Genomic DNA, 21,522 nt, shown 5'->3' with positions numbered 1-21,522 from the left:
TCAGTTTTTCTGAGTCCACAACAAAGTTCTGACATTTCACTTTTCTGTTTATCTTTTGGCTCCCTTTTAGCCCCTATATGTCTCCACTTCCTTTCCAAAATTTACTTACTTCATGTTTGAAAATTTATCTGAGATGCGATTTCATTTGCACACCTCCACATCCATTTCTTCATGGAGTGACAAATAAACAGCTCAGTGTTGTCATTATTAAACAACAGCAAAGCCAACAAATGCAGTTAGCACAACGCTGCTATCACAGCTTCAGAAGCTCAGAAAATAGCAAAAACAAAATTATCTATTAGAAAAAAAAAAATAACATTAAATACCACTACTGCTGCTTCCCTGTTGTCGGATCTGGTTGCATACCACCCTGCTATGTGCCGTGACTTCCATTGGAAGGAAAGGTGGATGTAGGGGTGGGCCGGGGACAGAGCGGGGTGTAGAGGAGCACAGCCCAGCACAGCACACCTGGGCTGCAGGCTGTGCTGCCAGGACCAAACCCAGGGAGAGGCTGCTATGTGTCTGGCAGCCTGCAGCTGCCTGGCAGCAGACATGAGCACTGCAGCTGTGCCATGCTTCTGCTGAGGGCAGCAGTGGGTTTGCATTCATTTCTGGAGAAGGAAGAGTCAGTGCCTCCCTTTGGGAATACATCCTCCTTTCACCTTCCAGCATCTCTGCAGAGATTTCTCTGAGATTTGCATTAGCTGATAAGAGTACAGTTGGTGTAATAAATGTTACATTTAGCAGTTCTGAGTGCAAGTCTGATATTCTCCTGCCTGTAAAAATACGTTTTACACTAATCTACTTTTTATGAAAGAAAAGACAAAATATGACGCAAGGGTAGAAATAATAATGTAAAGACGTACCTATCTGCAGTGTGAGCAGGTTAACCTAACTGTGGAAATGGTATTTTTGTGCATTCTTCCATTTACGTATGTCTCCTTAATGTGGCAATGAAGTAAATTAACTTCTGTAATTATATTCTGATCCCAAGTTTTCTTTTCTTTTTTTAAACAAAGTTAAGCATATTGCATATCAAAATTATGTGAACTGCAAACACTTTTTTTTCAAATTTCAGGCAGCTCTGAAAATCTGTAGTATTTTTGGGTCCACCTAAGGTGTTTCTTTTAGTTTGTCAAGAGCTTCAAAACAGAGAGAGAATATTTCAGATCAAATGAATTATTTCAAGGATATTTCAACTTAAAGAAGAGGAGAGGTTTAACATTAAAAATGAACTTTCTGTGTGTTTCAGAAAAGCTGTTTCTTTGGTATGCTTCCTGTCTGACACTGACAGAAAGTTGTTGGAGTGCTTTGTGTTTAGTTTGACACTTCCACTGTGGTATATCTGAAAGCGTTGGATGAAGAAAGTTCAGGGAAAACTCCTTCCATAAAATTAGTGTGATTGGTGGGAGTGTACATTGCTCTACAAATACATTTTATAAATACTGTCTTAGCTCTGGATATAATTTCAGAATTTAAAAAAAAAGGCAAAAAAACTTCCATTCATTTCTAATATTAATGTTTCTTTACATACTGATTTTTACTAATTATTTACATCTGAATTAACCACTGCAAATTTTGCAAATATTTTCACATTTAATATTGCAAATATAAAAGAACGGAGATATGAAAATGTAAATATCTAATGAGAAAGATTGTTCAGAGCTACTTGATGATTACAACTATAACATCAAATTGGTTTTGTGATCTACTTTATAGATCTTGAGGCAAAAGGGGATTTCTTGGAGCTCCTGCTTGTGAATTTATGAAAGAAAAGTTATCTTCACCATGAAGACGTGAAATAAAATTGACTCACATAAAGCATAAACTAAAAGTTTCGTATTCAAGACTTACTCTGAGTAAGCCAGTTTAATTAAGATGAAATTCACTGCAGTCACCTCCAGACCAATTAATCTTCACGTTAAAAATTAAAATGGGGCATGAGAGCCATTTTTGTGGGAAGAATTCAGCCCTTGGAGTGGCCACTGTTAAAGAGGGAAGTTTCGGTACCAAGGTGTAAACCCCCTGGCCATAACTTCTGTCCCCCATGCTGATTTCTGACACCGTTCTGGTTTGTGGAAGCCTCAGGATCTCTGATATGACATCACACAGGTGATCATATTTGAGACTTCTGCATTTTGATTTTTTACCTGAACTGTCAGAGCAGCAGCATTTCAGCTTGTGGTGCGGTATGCGTGCACATGTGATTTTTTTCCAGTTAGTTTCCAATTAGTGACAGTTGGTGAGTGCTCTACCTGACACAGCTACCCAAGCTCCACTGAAAATGGTGTGAATCAGTAGATAGTATGTTAGTCAACTTTGATGAAAGCCCAACTTTTATTTACCAGCTTTTCATTTGGTGTTAGAACTGGATTTTCATTATCTGAATGCGTGCTTTGGCTCTCTAGATAACATCTGTACAGCTCTGAAAGTTCTGCAGTAGTTTGTTGTGTTATTAATACCAGTGATACTTACTTGCTTTTACTGACACAGGGCATGAAAATAAGAATAAATCTCTCTTCTCAACATCCTGTGTAGAGACACTGGTTGGTTTTTATCAAAAATCACTCTATGATATGGCTCTCACATGCAGGTCATAGTGTCAGTGATGATTTGTGAGGGTCTAACTATGCTATTTTGTTGTAACTTGTCTTTGTGAGTAATTTTTGTCTTAAGAAAAGCACTAAGCATATCACAAATGTTTCACTTAGGGGATGCTTTTTTCTAATTTTATACAATACAAATGTAGACATCTGAAAACTAATTCAAATGAGAGAAACAGGCTTTACTGGTTCTTTTTCTTTTGGTAGCATTTATTGCTTAAGACAGTACAGAATTGAAAAGAATTTGTGGTGTGCCTGTTATTCTACAGCTGCAAATCAGATTGCTTTAAGAGATTTTCTAAAGATTTGCGTTGAATTTAAATGTAGGGAGTTTCCTTTTTTTTGTCTTTGCTTTGTCCTTTCTTTGTCTGTCATTAAAATGCACTACTGTGTGAAAAGATAACTTCAAAACTTTCTAACTAATGATATAACTATTTAAACTGTAAGCTCTAGAATAAGCCAAATGTGGTTCCAGAAGAAATAAACTAGCTTGTTTATCAACCTACACCAATGGGTTATTTTTTGGGGGGTGGTTCTTCTGATCAGTAGGCAGACGTTAGCACATTTGTATAAAACGCTGTCAAATAAAATTAACAGCAACAGAGTTAACAGAACTTCTAAAAGTGTGTGTCTCTAAGCCTTTTGACAAATGCATTTTTGTAACCAACCAAAATTAAAATGTCTTGGTAAAATGGCTGACTATTTAGTTTTGTTTATTTATCTGTAACTGTATGTGTGTGTGTGTATATGTATATACATATTAATACCTCTCCATAAGAGGCAAGAGTTAGAAACTTGAGTTTCTTGCTGCTGGAATGATGGAGCACGTAGCTTATTATATAATATAGCATGATCACGTTTTATTTTTCTGATGAAATCTCATTAGAGCTCAACTCAAGACTAGTGACCATAGAAGGAATAGATAGCATTTTTCTGTATTATTTTTCTTTTCAGATAAGTTTTTTGAGTGCATAATATATGGTATGGGTCTAAATTAATGTCTTGTGATGTTTGATTTCTATCATTGAGAAGCCAGGGAATGTCATTTTCTCCTCCTCCAAACCTTCATCCCCTCCCCTGCCCTCCTCTCCCCTCCCTGCCCCGGAGCCTCCTAGGCTTCCAGGAGTCAGAGGTAAGATCATTTTTCTCTATCTCATTAATTAAAGGGTATTTCATTACCAGTTACCAAGTGCTTGGTAATTTATATTAGTTAGTTATAAAAGAACAATTTATGAAACTTTTTTCTGCAGGTTCAGTCAAAATGTTTTTACCTACTTGAATCTATAGAAAAAACTGAGCATGTTAGTGTGATGAATTTTACCTAATTGTATGTTGCATATAATACGTGTTTCAGTGTTTTTGGAAACACAGAAGTGGACAGACCTTACAGAAAACAAATTAGGACCCTGTCTGACTTTGCAGAAATGAGAAGTGTGGAAATGACATCTTAATACTACTGTATGGGAACAACTACATTTGGGAATCATTGAGGAAATGCAGACATGCAATTCTGTAGGATGTTATTGTTAGAATTGCTTCCCAGACTAAGAGACTGGCATTTTCACAGTGCAAATCAGCTTCAGAATACATGCTAGCACTGATAAATAGGCAGGGCACTACAGTATTGCTTAGGACAAAGTCGTAGAAAGATCCGGAAAGGGAATGTGCTTTTCTGTGGCTGAAGAGAGCAGTGAAATGAATTAACATTGTGGAAAGGTGCAAGATTTCACCACTTGAGGGCATGCCAGTTTCTACCAGAGATTTCAAGGGTTCTCGTAACCTGGTTTGAAGCCTCTCTTACTGACCGCTATCACAACAACAGTGCTCTGTTGGTCTAAAAGACAGTGAGAAAGAAGATGATAGACCACCTCTAAATTTTAGAGAGAAAGATTTTCACATGAGTTCTGCTACAGTTGCTATTTATTTATAAAAAATGAGGAAGATTTTTAAAGTTTTAGTAGAGTGCCCAATACCTTCTTATTATCCCCAGCTTTGTGGGATGTGATACAGCTAGGCTCTGGTCCTTTCATTGAAGCAAGTGGAGAGTGAGTTTGAAGAACACCGTAAGCACTGGCTGTAAGAACGGGTGGGTCTCTTTGGCCTGCCCTGACAGAGGCAGATGCCAGCCTACTGCATGCTGAGTATGATGGCATGACTCGCACTAGCACCTAACTCCAAGCATGGGTGCATAAATGAGGAATTTTCTGTTTGAAAATTATAGAACAGACCATTTTACAAGAGTTTGTTGAACATTCAACAAGAGTTGAAATTTTCAGAGTAAATGCAGAGAGACTTACAGACTTTCTTTTCCTGTTTACTGCTTATTCTGCATTAAATTTTAATTTCTCATAGACAACATGTGATGGAGTATCAAATTAGCGCCAGTAAGAACTGTTGTAGCAGCAAGTCTCCTGTCTAGATGAGTACTGCTACCCTTAAAGCTAGTGCTCTGTCCACTTAGTTGGACACTTCTCCAAACACAATCCTGTAAAATATTTTAGACTGAGTCACAATAAATTTATTAATTAATCAACTGAGTCCTTGCAGAATTAATCAATCTGTGAATTTAAAATGTTCGGTGATGTGGTTTGTATTTTTGTTTTATAGAGGCTGACCTCATTCCTGATCTGAATGAAACTGAAGATTATGAGGTATAGCACTGATTTATTTTTGAAAGAGTATTTCAAAGTGAAACAAACATTTTAACAAAATGAAATTAATATTCTTTGCGAATTTGCAGATCTGTGTCACCAACTGAACGTATTGTCTGTACCTATACGTGCATGCATATGTAAGCATATACAACCTTCACTTTCAGCTATATTTCTCCCCTGGTAACTTTAGAGATACTTCCCTACCCAAACAGTTATGTGGAGCTGAAGATACATGGAGAATTGAGGGAAATTACAGTATATGCTGAAGTATTTTTAAAAATGTGACATCAAGTTACTCTTAGCTCTGATTGAATTCAGTGACAAAACTATGAATTTAGGAGAATCAAAGTTACCATGTAGTATTAAGCTTTTTAGAACTGTTTAAAGAGAAATCTGTCTTGGTCTTACTTTTAACAGGTAAATCTTATCCAGGCTGGATGTGGCTCTGGGCAGCCTGGTCTACTGGTTGGCGACCCTGCACTCAGCAGGGGGGTTGAGACTCGATGATCTTTGAGGTCCTTTTCAACCCAGGCCCTTCTATGATTCTATGATCTTATCATAGAATCATATTTTCATCATATCATAGTTTATCATATTGTGATAAACTAAAGTATGGGAGGAAGGCACTTGTCCTTTAAAGTAAGATTTGTGTGTGTCTGCTGTTGATTGAGTTTAACATCTATCATTTTAAATCACAAAATTCCAAAATTTTGGAGGGTCACTTACCCCTATGCCTTGAATTCAAGTTAGAGATTAAAGCTTGTAATATAATTCTATTTCACACCATTTGGGATGTTTTTTATGATATCTATTTTCCGCAGAATTTAAATTTTATTTCTATATTTGTTAACTTGATTTCTCACATCCCAGTAAGGAGAGAGGTGAAAATATCACAATGAAATTTTTAAAGCAGATCAATACAGATTTTACAACATGGGCAGTTCCTTCAGTAAGATCTACACTGATGTCAAGTAATCCCTCAGAAAAATTAGTTTCAGTCTCTGACCTCAGTATTCTCACTGTGTGGCAAGTCCTTGTTAAGTAAATGGAAATGTAGCTTGTTCTTAACTTTTTACCTATTTACTGCTCCTTGTGTTTGTGGAAGCTGACTAAACAATAGTATAGTTATTCCTCTGTATTGATGTAAATTGCATATTCAGATTATTATATTGTCTCTGTCAGGACAGTAGCTGAGCACTAGTACATGTCAATTTAGTCATTAACTTTACTTGAACCAAGATAATTTAAAAGTACAGGCATTGCCCTTCAGAAGACAGGTTTTCATAAACAAGGGGCTGTTCAGTCCTGCCTAGTTTTGAGGAAACGCAGTCTAGGTGCATTTGTCCCTACATTTTAGGTATGTACCCCTTGATATATCTGAGAGTCATGTCTGAGATCCCCTGTATGGTGAGTATAGTAGATGTTCCTGAAACAAAGGGACTTCTGTGTGAAGCACAGCTCTAGTCTGGTGATTAAGGCCTTCACTCTGGTAAGACTGGGTAAAAGTTAAAGATTATCATTAGCCATGTATCCTAGTTAATAATTTGTTCTGTCACTCTTCATTTTGGGCACCGTCCTTCCAAGACTGTTGACTTTGCATTCATCTCTCTGCAATGCCTTGCTCGCTTCAGTGCAGGAGAGGGTCATCAATTCGGTCTAAACTGCAGTGGAAACTAGTATTACCACTGTTACTAGCAAATCATCAAGCTGTGTCTTCAAAAGTAAAGCAGTTTAAACTGTATTTGGAGAGCACCATTTTGCATAATCTGATAGTGACAGGATAAGGGTGAATGTCTTCGAACTGAAAGAGGGGAGATTTAGATTAGATAATAGGAATAAATAAGGTGATGAGGCATGGGAACAGGATGCCCAGAGAAGCTGTGGATGCCCCATCCCTGGTGGCATTCATGGCCAGGTTGGACTGGGCACTGGGCAGCCTGATCTGGTGGTTGGCAACCCTGCCCACAGCAGAGGGGTTGAAACTAGATAGTCTTTGAGGTCCCTTCCAACTCAAGCCATTCTATGATTCTGTTTCCATTCTGTGAGAGGCTTTGGGCTGCTGGTATCTATTAGGTGTATGTGTGCTTACAAAATCAAGTCTCTCCAGCAGCTGAGGGTGCTCCTCAATCTAGTTTGCAGTCAAGCTCCTTGTGCAGAGCTGTGCTGCAGTTGGCAGAGTTGGGCATGGCACAAAGCTGTTGGCACCTATGTACTCGGTCAAAATACCACCTCTCCAGAGCAATTTCCGTGATTCCACACTACTTTTCTGGATTTGGCTCAAGGAAAGTTGGGAATAGGGACATTGTGTTTAGACACACACATATTTAATTATTTATTTATCAATTTATCTATCTGCTTATTAGATCTGGCCTTAAAAGTCAAAACCCTAATGTAGGCTTTTTACAAGTTATCATGATTTGTGTTCAGCAAAGGAATGTCAGTAACAGGGTCTAGGTGGTATCATTCATAACACTTTTGAAACTGTTGTATGATAATCTTTCACATCCTGAATTCATATTATCTAGGAAACTATGATGATTCATCACACTTAAACACAGGCTATATTCTGTTACTATAGCAGTTTAATTAATATCAGAATACTAATGCAAATCTCTAGAATATTCTGATCGTAAAGTCATTTTTCTTTGATGTGTAATGCAAATACAATTGCATTTTATTAGAAAGATGTAGGCCTTTATGAATAATAAATGCTACAAGTCATTTTTCTCTCTCATACATTTAAGAAGTTATTGAACACAGATTTTTTTTGTTTTTCTTGCAAATAGGTAGTATTTTCAAGTGAAGAGGATACTTATTCTTGCAATTAAATATTTTGCCAACAGTATTCTCAAAGGCTGTCAGTTGTTTTGTCCCTTTTATTTTTATGAAGCCAGATAAATATATTGTTGCAGTTTTGGCTTTCATTTGTGTATAGTGTCTATAAACACTTTTAATTGTCTTCGGCTGTGATATTTTTTCAAAGGATGAAGCTGATGAAAAAGAAACAGAGGTGGATGAAGAAATTGCAGTGATTCCTAGTACTGACAATGCAATAAAACAAATAAGGAGGAAAGAATTCCAGGTGACTACATCCAGCTACGGTCAAGAAAACATGGGGACAAAATCTAATGAAGCTAAAATAAATAGATACTTAACGAGAGAAGAATTACCTGGTAAGGATGATGTTTTCAAAGCAGTTTATTATCCTACTTCTCCACCTGTCAGTGAAATTTCTGAAGAAGAAGATCCTTTTTTGGAATCCCAAACGATTACTGAAATTCCTTCTCAACCCATTGACTCCACCAAAGGCATAGAAGAAGAATACATATACCTTTCTTCAGGCACTGAACCAACCAGGATAACCACTACAGGCCATAGCGGTGAAGATTTCTTATTGTCTCCTTTTAAACCTGATCGGGAATCTGATGACTTTTGGAGTTCAGTTCTCACCACTTCTTCAGCACATCTGGTTACAGAGGAGACCTCCCAAGAAGACATCCTTCCTTCAGGAAGTCCAGATATAAGCATGCGTGATGTTCTTTACCAAGGCTCTGTTACGTATGTTTCAGAAGGTGCAGCACCCTCAAGCTCTGATGAGCCTCCAAAGCAGACATCTTCCACTGATGGAAATTTGTGGTTTCGTAATGCTACGGAGCTGACAACTCGGTCTGTTGGTACATCGGATAGCAGTCCATTGTCTCAAACCAGTTATACTGAGGCTTACGTAGAGGGATTAAAGCCGGCTACAGTGCCCTATTCCAGCAGCCCAGTGGTTTCACAGGACACATCAGATGCGGATTTAGAATTGCCACATTATTCTACCTTTGCTTTCTCCTCTGCTGAATTATCACCTCACTCTCTCTCTTCAAGCTCTGGAGAATATGGTTCTGCTTCTGCTGCCAGTGAGGTACTCTCTCAGACAACTCAACCAATCTATAATGGTGAGATACCTCTTCAACCTTCCTACAGTAGTGAAGTGTTTCCTCTAGTCACCCCTGTATTGTTTGACTCTCAGATGCTCGACACTACCCCTGCTACATCTGATAGTGATGTGACCTTGCATGCTACACCTGTATTTCCCAGTGTTGATGTGTCATTTGAACCCACCCTGTCTTCCTATGATGATGTACCTTTGCTTACATTTTCCTCTGCTTCCTCCAGTAGTAGAATGTTTCACCGTCTGTACACAGTTTCTCAAATGTTTCCACAAAGCACTACTCCGGCTGTTGCAAGTGATAAGGTGTCCCTGCATGCTTCTTTGACGTTGGCAGAGGGTGATACATTAATACAGCCAAGCCTTGCTCAATATGCTGATGTGATGTCACATCAGACCACTCATGCTGCTTCAGAGACACTGATATTTGGTCATAATAGAACTCACATATTTTCTGAAGTCGAACCATCCAGCAGTGATTTAAATGTGCATGTACTATCTACAATGTCTGAACATCCTTATACTTTGTCTAGTAATGTGGGCTCCCTCCAAAGCTTTACTGTTTCTTATGACTCTGCAGAATTTGTGCATGGTTCTGTTGACGTATTTCATCAAGATCCTTTATTTAGCAGCTATAACAATGTACTGGTGCATAAACCTTCCTCTGTAATATCACAAGCTGATACTCTGCTGCAGCCTACGCGCTCTCTATCTAGTGATATGGATTGGTCTGAAGCATACTCTGGTAGTGAGTCCCTTTTGCCCGATACAGACACTTTGACCATACGTAATGCTTCTTCCTCTGATTCTGTAGATGAAATTACGTATGAATCATCTGGTTTTAGTGATGTTAATAAGATGCTTCAAAAAGGTGATGTTGTATATGGAGATGAGAAAGAACTGCAAATTTCTTCTTCTTTAAGTGAAATGGCTTCCAGTGCTGAAAGTAAAGTGATACCTGAACTTTCTACATCTGTTTCTAACAATGATGTAATTAAGCAGACCACGTCTCTGCAAGAAAGCCTACTTCCTGTTTCTAGCACAAAGGGAATCCTTCCAGTCTCTCTTGCTTTTTCCACTACTAAGGTATTTGATTATGATATTAGTAAACTTACAGAAAATCACCTTTCTGTTCAGCCTTTGCATGTTACATCTCCAGCCTCTGATGACACTTTGCTTAGACCTATGCTTAGTGCAATCTCAGAACAAGCTGTCTCTGCCCCTGCTTATAGCAAAACGTTATCCTCGACTCAGCCGTACTTTTATGAGGCCTCAGCTACATTAAATAATGAAGCTTTACTGCAGTCCTCCTTCCAGTCTTCTGGCGATGGCACTCTGCTTAACACAGCTGCAGTTGTGCCTAGTGATCCAATATTGGCTGAAAGCTCCAGGGTTTTTAAAGATAGTTCTGCATTTGACCAAATATTGCATCAAATGGCACCAGGTTCTGCTACAAATGAAACTATGCTGCCTTCTGCATCTCTACCTTCCGTTGCTGATATGTTGTCAAACTCTTTTAGTAAGCCCACAGCGTCACTTCAAGGTTTATCTGTTTCTCATGCAAATGAGTATGTTTCATCCAGTTTGTTTAACAGTGAAGAAGTTCAGCAGGTTATACCTTCATTGTACAGTAGCGATGTTTCATTCCAGATGACCAGTTTAGAACATACAAATGCTTTTCCCCCCCAAGCAGCAGATGCAGTGACAACTCCCTTCCTAACAGCTGATGCATTACCACATGTAGCTACTCCTCCAGACAGCCGTACCTCTGCAAATGTTTTTGAACGAAGTGAGGCTGCCAGTGTCTCTTCAAGTTCTCCATTTGGTTTTGATCCTGTTCAAATGCCCGCAGTGGTTTCTGATTCTGACGTGTCCATTCATCACACCCGTCCTTTACCAAGTGCACATATTTCTGTTACAGCTGTTCCTCCCAAAAGTGAGAGCCCTGTAACTTTGGGTAGGCTACTGGTTCCTTCTAGAGAATCCTCTGGGTTGTCTCCCAGTGTCATGTCCAGTACCGATTTGTGGCCTTCTGTAGTTGAGGATGACTACGATGAATATGACGATGGCTTCCCCATAAGTAACTGTATCTCATGCTCTTCCCATAGAGAAGATCAGGATATGGTAGTAGAGGAACAAAATGCAGAGGTAAACAATAACAAGGATCAGAGTAACCTAATTATAAGCTCACATTCTGAGAAACCTGAAGAAGAGAGAATTTCAACTGCTGCATCAGACAGTCAGAACCATGCCACGGACAGACATAATTATACATCTGTACCATCTCTGACAGCGAGTGTGATACCTGAGAAGCACAACGACCCAACACATTTGGAGAACCATATTCAAACTGCTAGCATCCCATTGCAAAACACATCAGAGTCTAAGTCTTGGGCTGTTTTTACAAGTGATGAAGAAAGTGGTTCTGGCCAAGGTACCTCAGATAGCCTTAATGATAATGAAACGTCAACAGATTTCAGTTTTCCTGACCTTAATGAGAGAGACACTGAAGGGGCAGTTGAAGCAGGTAACTCAGAATTAACTCCTGGATCATCAAGGTCATCAGCCTCATCTGTAACTAGTGATCACTCATCAGTATTCAACATCTCTGAGGCAGGTTAGTTACGGATAAGTCTGTTGCATACTATGGAAAGCTGTGAGGGGGTACTTTTGTGCTGTAGAGAATGAGGTTTATGTACAACTGTATATAATAAACAGAAGGACAACAGGGCCAGTAGGGGTGATTAAGGAGGCACTGGGAAGCAGGGGTACATACTGAGCAGGTTGCTTTGTGAGTGCCACTTCTGTCTACTTCAAACTGCACCTGAAACTCTTCAGTAGGAAGATTTGTGTTCTGCTTTTGGATAGATCTGTACCATGAGCTGAAGTCAGATGGTGCACAGTCTAAAACCAGAATTTGTTTCAATGTTAATGGTTTAATTTTAGTTTTAAGGGTATAAGAGAGATGTAAGTTTTTTGTACAAAGACATTGTGGAGGGAACTATACCAGCACAAACATACCACTGGCATTCTGTTTTGTAATTATGGCAGCACATTTTGTCTTTATGTTTTATTTTGTATTTTCTAAGGTGTATTGAGCAAGGAAGAAGATGCTTCAGCTTGATTCTGATTCATCTTAATTTGCAAAAACATTCATCTTCATTCTTATTGTTTAAGCCGTCTTCAAATTTCAGTAAGAGGCAGTTTTCTGTGCTAGTTTTGCTTGTTTCCAGTATATCAGAGCTGGGTTCTCCTGTGCATGTTTATATATATATATATATATTTCCTATTTATTCCTCTTAAAGTCAGTGAGAGATTTTGTGAACTGTGATTCCAAAAATAAGGTCAGAAGGCAAAACTGCACCTCACATAGATAAGAACCAGATAAATATAAAACATTGCCTTTATATTTAAAAATATATTGTGGAAACTTAAACCATTCAGACAAGAAATTTGAATTTCTTCATGTTATCATATTGAAAACCCAAAAGTAAAATCAGAAAAAAACAACAGCAACAACAAAAAAAAACCCCCATGGCTCGGGGGAAAAAGAACACCAAAATGTAATTGTGTATTTTGAGAAGTAAATTGAACTTAAGTGTTCACAGCATCTGTAGAGGGCAGTATCATCCAACTAAATTTGTTTGGAATGGAGTCTAGAAAGCGTGTGAAATTTTAGGCTGAATCCTACAAATACAGAGCAAAATGAAATGAGGTTGTACGATTCACAAGCAACAGAGTACTAATATGAAAAGGTTGCAAACTGACACTGTATAATCGGAGCTGACTGAATGTGAAAAATGGAAAACAAAAAAAAAAATAGAAAATGTATTGAAAAAAAGTAGAAAACGTGCTGAAATTGTTATTAGTCCTAACAAATTAAGCATAATAAGTGAATTAATTCAGTTGGTAAGTGGTTACGTCATGGTTTGAAATGCAAATCATATTTCTTTAAAAATCAAAGAAAAGGAATATTTCAAAACATGTATGACTAATATCAGTGAATGTTCCCACTAAAGATTTATAGTTTAGATGATAAGAGTCATTTTAGTTAGCAATGAGCTTGAACCGTTAATTCCGAAAAGTACTTCAAAGAAGATGATACGTATCTAGAGTAGTAGTACAACAGACAAATTTTGTCTTCTAAATATTATTGAAAGACATTACGTAGTATCACTTCATGTACATTATTCTTCCCAATAAATTATGACAAATATTGTCTTTTAAAAACTGGAAATTAAATGTGAGCATGTCTAACTGTAAATCAAATATATTTTTCCTTAACTCAAATACAAAGGAATTAAAGCAAAAAAATGATGTGAATTCATCAAAAATTAATTTTCTTATTTTGACTATTCCAGAAAAATTGTCATTTAAGCTTTTCCTAGTCTTTATTATAGTTGTTGATGTATAATCGTGCCTGTACTGAATGAGGGTTTTCTCCTTAGGACCTCTATGGCTATCTAAACCTTTCAACTTCAGTTGAAAAACCATAAGAGAAATCAATATAAAGAATAATGCAACTGATCCAAGTATGTCGATTGTTAGGGAGCAGGAAATCTGCTGTAGGTGAGACTCTCTGTTCAGCTGCTGTCGTTGGAGTGATGGTCAAGTAGGCAAGAAGCTCCCTATTACAGGGATCAACTGCTCTTCTTCCCACGTAGCAGAACAAGACTTGGTCATGCAATTTGAAGGTGCCCTGTTATCACACAGATGAGTCTGAGTCTTACTCTGTGAATTACTCCAGATTTGAACAAGCAAGTGTGAATGCCTCAAAGGGATCGCATTCTGATCTTTCATGCTTATATGTAGTTTCCTCTTGAATCAGTAGGAAATACTGATTTTAGCCTACTCGCCAGAAGCCTGGGGACAAATTTTCAGAAGCAATTTTTGTCTACAGTCGCTTTGCACACTGAGATACAGGATTGAAAAAGTAGTGAGTGATTTGGGTGTTTAAGCACTTTGAACTAAAACCAAGAAAATATCTGCAAGATCAGGGCCTAGACATCTTCTTATAGAAAGCCCAAAAACTCAAGAAAATGAAAGCAGAGACGTGGCTGGAAGCCTATGCTATGTGATCATTTCTGGCTTTTTATATCATATTTAGGTCATGTGCTTTTTTGTCAATGTTTTTTTCAGATCCAGCTACATTCCCTCCTCCCTTTTGTCTGAAAACTGTCATGTAGAATTGGTCTTGAAATCCCATTGGAGTGCAGTTGATTTCTAGACAGCAATATCCTGTCCCATACAGAACATTCATTGTATTAGGACAGTTCACAAGAGCAGAAGACATGTAGTTATCTTAGAAAATCTAGGGATTCTAAAAAGTGTGGAAGTGATTATTTCTGTGTTTTGGCTCATATCTTGGTCACAGATCACAGTCAGATGCATAGATTTAAAAGAATCAGTTGGTTTGTGTCAAAATCTATGTTTTCAAGTGTTTTCTTTCAAAAGGGATGACCAAAGTAAAGTCTGCAGGATTGGTCTCTTCCACCATTATGTATGCTTCTTCTAATGAGCTTATAAAATATATTAGTTTAATCTTCATACAGGTTCCTGTGCCCAAATATTTTCACCATCCAGTATTACAAGGCTGACAAATATGTGAAATCTAGATAGTATCTAAATAACAATTTGTTTCCCAGTAAAGATGGAGGTAGAAAATTTAATTCTGGCTCTATTACAGTTGGAGGAGGGAGTGCTGCAACTTAATTTAAAGGAAACTGGATTTTCTATAAGGCAAGTTACCAAATGGACAGCATATTAAACTACAGAAGGCTTAGGTGCAATAAAGTAACCACACCGAGATTTTCTGTTTAAGAAAAAAAAACAAAACACAATTATTAGTCAAAGAGAAGTGATTTGCATTATGTGAGTGACAGTTTAATATCAAAGTGTTCTTTACACATTCCAATATTATAAATTCAGATCCCTTAACTCATTTGACTTTCAGCTAATAAACAGATGAAAATAAAAAACTTTCTTCTATATTTTAACAACAATCTGCTATTCTTACAAAGAAGTCTCCACTGCTGGAAGGCTGAATCACAAAAGCTTGAATACTTTGCTTTACCTTCTATCTGCTTATTTTCTGTAAGCTGGTTTGCAAATGTATACATTTTCTGCAGAACATAGTAAAAAAGAGAGGTAAGTGGTATTAAGTAGGCTCATTATAAGACACCTTCACTCATGCTGTGTGTTTGTCAGAATTTAAACATGGACTGTTTCAATTTTCTCTGACTGCAGAGGCAAGTAATAGTAGCCATGAGTCTCGTATCGGTCTAGCTGAGAGTCTGGAATCAGAGAAGAAGACAGTTATACCACTTGTGGTCGTATCCGCCCTGACTTTTATCTGTCTAGTGATTCTTGTGGGTATTCTCATATATTGGAGGTAAGTTGTTGCTTTGTTGTTTTATTTTTTTTTTCCAGTTCTAAAGAACACTGATTTGAAAAATGTGATTAACATTATTGAGCTGCTATGTAAGAGGGAGACTGGATCTTGTCTCTCACTGTGTCTTTGTTTTGCTCCCAGAGCTGCAGTGGCATAAAGCAGTAGGCTGGTTTCTTTCTGAAATGCTCAACTACAATTCTTGTTGGTTGCAGTGCTGAAACACGACAAATACCTTATTTCCATACTGAGAGATTTTAGTAAAAATTACTTTTGTTTATTAATGCCTAGAAGCCAAGTGAATTAACAGAACACTGGGAAGAACAGGACGAAGAAATAAAATAAATAGCATGGGATTGGTTTGTTTCCTATGTTCCCAATCATGTAACTGTTAAAAAAAAAAAAAAAAAAGTAGTTATCAATTTAAGACAAGAAGACAAGAATCTGTGATTGTCAACAGGACCGCATAAATAAGCAGTTCATAAAGGACTGTAGGAATGTGCTGTTGCCGATACTGAATGTGAGAGAGAAATGAGATAGTCTGTCAATATTTTAAGATCTCTTCCTGAGTAGCTCTCATGTTCTGCGACTAAAAATTGTTCTGCTTTGAGATTCTGCCTGTCTCAGAATGAGAATTTTTGCCCCCCAGCCTTTGAAACCATTCACCAGGTGATGAAGCAGATGAGTTTTGTGCGTGCATGTGTGCTCAGATTCCCTCATGGGCATGTTTTCTGTGACTTGATAAGTTAATAAGAAAATAAGAAAAAAACGTCAGGCATAAGTGAGGTGGTAGACAAATCCTGAGAACATAACCACTGAGGACAAAAGACTGTACCTATTCTATGAAATAAGGTGGTCCGGGGACTCTTCTCCAGTCCTGAGGCATGGCACAGATCGTTTCCGCACAGCGGAAGGCTCTTCCCTCCCTGGGGACAAACAAGGTGGGTTCATTCAAATCCTCTGCCCGGGACAGTTTCTTGGTCTAACCCCAGACCATGTCAAGCATTGTGTGCAATAAAGCAAATTGGCCTAAGCTGTGAGCCTACCAGGAATCTTGTTAGTAATGTGTCGGTTTCACATCTTCAACTTTTCTTCACTGGATGCAGATAAAGACATAGAGTCTTCGTAGGGACAGGGCTGCTTAGGCTCTCGCAGACTTCCAAAATCCCACACAACCCCTTTCTGAGAGTGGGGGTTGCCAAGGAGGAGACATAGTGGACCAAGAGATGAGTGTAAGTTGCACATCATCCTGCCATGGAGACTCTTACTGTTTTGTGATGGCAGGGGCCTGATTCCATCATTGCTTATGTAGTGCTAATGCATAAACTGGCAGCAAGGAGCAGGGCCTCACTCCTTGAAGGCTTCTGGAGCCTGTTGCTTTTTCTTCTTTCATCTATCCAGTCCTGCTTCGCCTAAAATGTGTAGCAGTGGCAATCAGTAGACATCCCATCCCTCAGCAGACCAGGCTTAAGAAATGAGTTCAGGCTTCCTTCATTCCAGGCAGGCATCCTTATAAGTCAGCCAGTCTTCAGCATGATTAGACACTTTAAAGTAATGAATGTGCAGAAAGATTTCTTCCACTTTTCAAAGTAGCAGTTAACTGCTGGAAGAATTGCACACATTTCTTGATTTATATCTAGTTGGATAATTATATTCTCCATCACAGGATTTCTAGCTGACCACTTTCATATTGAGAGCCTTTTCCTGTCTTTCATGTTACACAACGTGAACATTCATACTGATCTTCCAAAGAGTTTCATCCTTGAGCCTAAATAGTCTCTCAAATCTCTTTTCTTTGCCAAAGAACACTACACATTTTAAGACCCAGATTGTGTAGTGCAGTTTTATTAATCCTACACATGTTACAAGCTTGTTTTTGTCAAATAACATTGTGTTCATTTTATATTTTTTCTCTGGGAATGAACAATTCTGTAACATAGGTCTTTCAAAATAAAACAAAAATCCCGTTAGCAGTAATATCTTCTTGAAGTTGAATTTAATCTTTTCTGTATTTCTTGTGTACTACAAAATAAAATATGGAGCTCTTTTTTTGTTAATCCTTGAGAAAACGTTCTTGGGCTTTCAGATAACACCAGTAACATATTTCAGCAGAATGAATCACAAGCTGTATGTATTATAGTTAGGACTTTATATGCCTCTTTCATAGATACCAAGACTTTCACCACTTTTTAAAGCCTGTGAAAAATCTTAATGTTAACTTTATTGCTATGTAGCTATAAGCATTTCCATGGCTAAGTTTAGCTAATTTTGAAATAATTGTTGTAAGATGACTGAATTTCTTTTTATAATGCGTATCTGCCTATTTTTCTTTTATGTGAGCCAATTATTTTCATTCATTAAAGTTAATTAACAGATTTGCAAGATGTTATTCTTTTGGCAAGAGTATTCAAAAAAATAGCATGGGTATATCCTTGCTGAGTATTTGATAGAAAACTGCCACCTCCTGATTTGAATATGCAAAAGGTGTAACCTTTTTTTTTAAAAAAATATTGTTTCAAAACCAAGTAACTCCCAAAAGCCTCAAATTCCAGCTTTTCAAGGTTAAAAAAAAAAAAGGCAAAATTATTTTGTTCTTCACGCAAATGACTTGTTATCAGAAAAATAATTCTCTACCATCTGTTGTTTGGGTTTCGTTGGTTTTTTGGTATTGGGTTGTTTGGGTTTTTTTTTACATGAAATTGTTAATCATCACTTGAGGAAATTCCCCAATCTCTTCACTATCTCATTAGGCATAATTTCAATCTTTTTGTGATAAAAAACCTAATTTCTCTAACATGAATAAAAACTTTTAATGATAATACTGTCTAAAGAATATCTAATTTCCAGTAGGAACGTGCATCGTTTTGAATTTTTGTAGTCTTATGCATCAAGCATTTGTAATTCAATGCAAAGACATTTTCCTTTCATTTTTTTCAGAATGATTAAGATTACAGTGGTATAAATAAGGAGATCCTTTTGCCTATTTAATGGCTTTGCCTCCTTGACAGATTATTTTTACAGCTTTAGAGAGAATTTTCTATCCAAACATAGAATCTATCCATTCTTCTTGGTATCTGACTGAGTCCTTGTACACTATGCAGCAGGAATATTTGAATCTCCATGCTTTGTGCTTCTCATTTCTGGATAGCTTCATCATTCCCATTTTCTTGAATTAACCTTATGTATTTTGGTGAGTGAAATTGTAAGTTTCTCTGTGCTGACATACTGGAAATTGTTTATGCATATATGTAATTTTTCATTGAATTGGTCAATGCAAATAAACCTAATGAAATGATTTATGGGAAGAAATGTAAAAGAATTCATGCTAATCGGTTTTTATAATGGGTAACATAAGACGAGCTTGGCAAGTAGTGAAATGGTAATAGTTGTCAGTGTGAATTGTGCCATTCAATATTGTTTTTTGAACAAATACATATGAATCTCAGTAAGATACTAGCTCTAGTAATGTGAACAGCAAATTCCTAATGCAGTTCCAGTTATATTTCTAGGTACAGAGATACTGGATATCAGCTCCTAGAAAATGCATGACAGCAGTGCTTCGGAAATTGCCAACCTAGAAACAGACAAATCCCTGAGCAGTCATTTAAATTTTAACTTTCCTCTACCACCCTGTATCTCTGAAATGCAGCTATCAGAGAATGTTCATTTTCCTATCCATGATTTCAACCTGTATGTTGAATCCTGTGTTCATTTTATGGAAAAAGATCTGAGAATCTTCTGTAAGGATAATTAAACTTGCACATGAAGAACCAAATAAAAACAGATTTTAACTTACAGTGTTCACATTCATCCATCCATGAAAGAGAACCACTCAACTGCATAACATCAAACCATAGATAGATGAACTAATTTAATTTGAAAATTAAAATTTTGACTGACAAACAAAAGATGAATTGGAATAATTTAAAAAGTGGAATCATTGGATTCACTAAGATCTATTTAAATATCTTTTGGATCCATCAGATCTTCAAATGATCAAAACCATTTCAAAATAAATTCTAATAAGTATTTGAGAATAATCACTGATGCCCTGTGAGCACAGGAGACCCTGAAGAGACCCTCTGCAGTCTGAGATGTAGTGTTCTCCCAAGCAGTTCACACTGAAGTGTTCGCTCAGATCTAGTATCCCTCACATTATATCAGAGAGCTGCTGCTTCATGGATTCCTTTACAGATAGAGACACTCTAATTAAATCAGTGTTTTTTCACTATCTCATATAAAAACTGTGTGTTCAAAGAAGCGCAGTGTCTAAATTACAAATTACAGTTTTAGGTTGAAGATCTAAATACTTTGACAAAAGGTGTAAATTAAATAATCAGCTTAACATTGAGTGATGGGACCTTTGTCTGGAAGTTTGAAATAGTCATCACTTTTTACATTAACAACAAGTGATAATTAATGAGACATGGTTATTAACATTAGGTTTCGTCACAAAGGCTTTCACTGCTGATGCCAAAGCAGATGGAGTGTCTATTTATGACTCTTATTACAGGTTAAGTCAACCACTATGAATTTGTCTCCCAAGTGTGCTAAGGGTGTAATTTACTTTCAGCCACAATTAACTTGTTAAAGATTAAAGATACAGTGGCTCAGTGAGGAATAGAGAATGCATAGCATATTATGAGGACATTTTAATCACTGCTTTTTATATGAAAAGCATTACACTAATTAAATTCTTTTTAGTTAAATCTTTTCACAGACAAAGTGATGACAAATCTCTGCAGTGTTATTCCATAAGCTTTATGTATGATCATTGTTCAAAAGCCACAGGCATTAGAGGGAGGACATTATTTGTTTCTTGTCCTTTAAAGTTGAGGTGGTTGGCATGTGTGGTTGGTTTTTAAGAAATGCAGCACATCAACATTCTCAGTGCACAGTAGACAGGGCTAGACTTTCCAAAAGTGCTTAGTGAAGTACTTTGATGTTCAACTACCTCTCCATCATTTTGCAGCCAGTTCTGAGACTAACTCTTGAATGTTATATTAGCACTGGGAGCCTTTCTCACCTTGGCAGCCACAAACTGCATAATGTGCAAATGTTAGAGCCTTCTTCAAAACTAGGAAAGTGTTCTAAGCACATCTTGAGTATCATAGAGTCATAGAATCATAAAACTGCTTGGGTTGGAAGGGATCATGAAGGCCATCGAGCTCCAACTCCACTGCCAAGAGCAGGATTACCAACCGCTAGATCAGGCTGCCCAGGGTGCCATCCAGCCTGGCCTTGAGCACCTCCAGGGATGGGGCATCCACAGCTTCTCTGGGCAGCTGTGCCAGCGCCTCACCATCATCTGAGTAAGAAATTTCATCCTAACATCTAACCTAAATCTTCTCTCTTTTAGTTTAAAGCCATTCCCCCTTGTCGTATCACTATCTACACATATAAAGTCAGTCTTCCTCCTGTTCATAAGCTCCCTTTAAGTACTGTGAGGCCTCCTCAGAACTTTCTCTTCTCCAGGCTGAACAATCCTAACTCCCTCAGCCTTTCTTCATAAGAGAGGTTCTCCATCCCTCTGATCATCTTCATGTCCTCCTCTGGACCCACTCTTAACAGCTCCACTTTCTTCTCATGCTGGGCCCCGCCAGACTTGGACATAGTACTCACAAAGAGGCCTCTTGAGGGCAGAGTGGAGTAGAGTAGAGACAATCACCTCCCTCTCCCTGCTGGCCTCTCCTCCTCTGATGCAGCGCAGGATACCATTGCCCTTCTGGGCTGCAAGCACATACTGCTGGCTAAGTGCAGCTTTTTGTCCACAGAACCCCTAAATCCTTCTCCACAGGACTGCTCTCAAGGAGTTCTTCTCCCAGTCTTTACCCATATCTGGGATTGCCCTAACCCAAGTGCAACACCCTGCATTTGGCAATGTTGCACCTCATTAGGTTCATGTGGGCCCACTTTTCAAGCTTGCCCAGGTCCTTTCGGTGG

General features: G+C 37.8%; 1 protein-coding gene across 6 annotated transcripts in view; it reads left to right on the top strand.

The window, feature by feature from the left end:
• PTPRZ1 (protein tyrosine phosphatase, receptor type Z1) overlaps positions 1 to 21,522 on the top strand; it is a gene marked incomplete at its 5' end in the record, with an annotated part of 129,356 nt that overhangs the window by 84,348 nt on the left and 23,486 nt on the right. For 4 of the 6 annotated variants that reach the window (XM_021384815.1, XM_021384813.1, XM_021384814.1 and 1 more), the window contains 3 exon segments: positions 5,211 to 5,254; positions 8,241 to 11,808; positions 15,438 to 15,582. In XM_021384815.1, the coding sequence (XP_021240490.1) occupies positions 5,211 to 5,254; positions 8,241 to 11,808; positions 15,438 to 15,582 (3,757 nt within the window). 6 annotated transcript variants of the gene reach the window in all.

The sequence above is a fragment of the Numida meleagris genome, chromosome 1 (assembly GCF_002078875.1).
Source record: "Numida meleagris isolate 19003 breed g44 Domestic line chromosome 1, NumMel1.0, whole genome shotgun sequence".
NCBI lineage: Eukaryota > Metazoa > Chordata > Aves > Galliformes > Numididae > Numida > Numida meleagris.
This window is presented reverse-complemented; position numbering and strand designations above follow the sequence as displayed.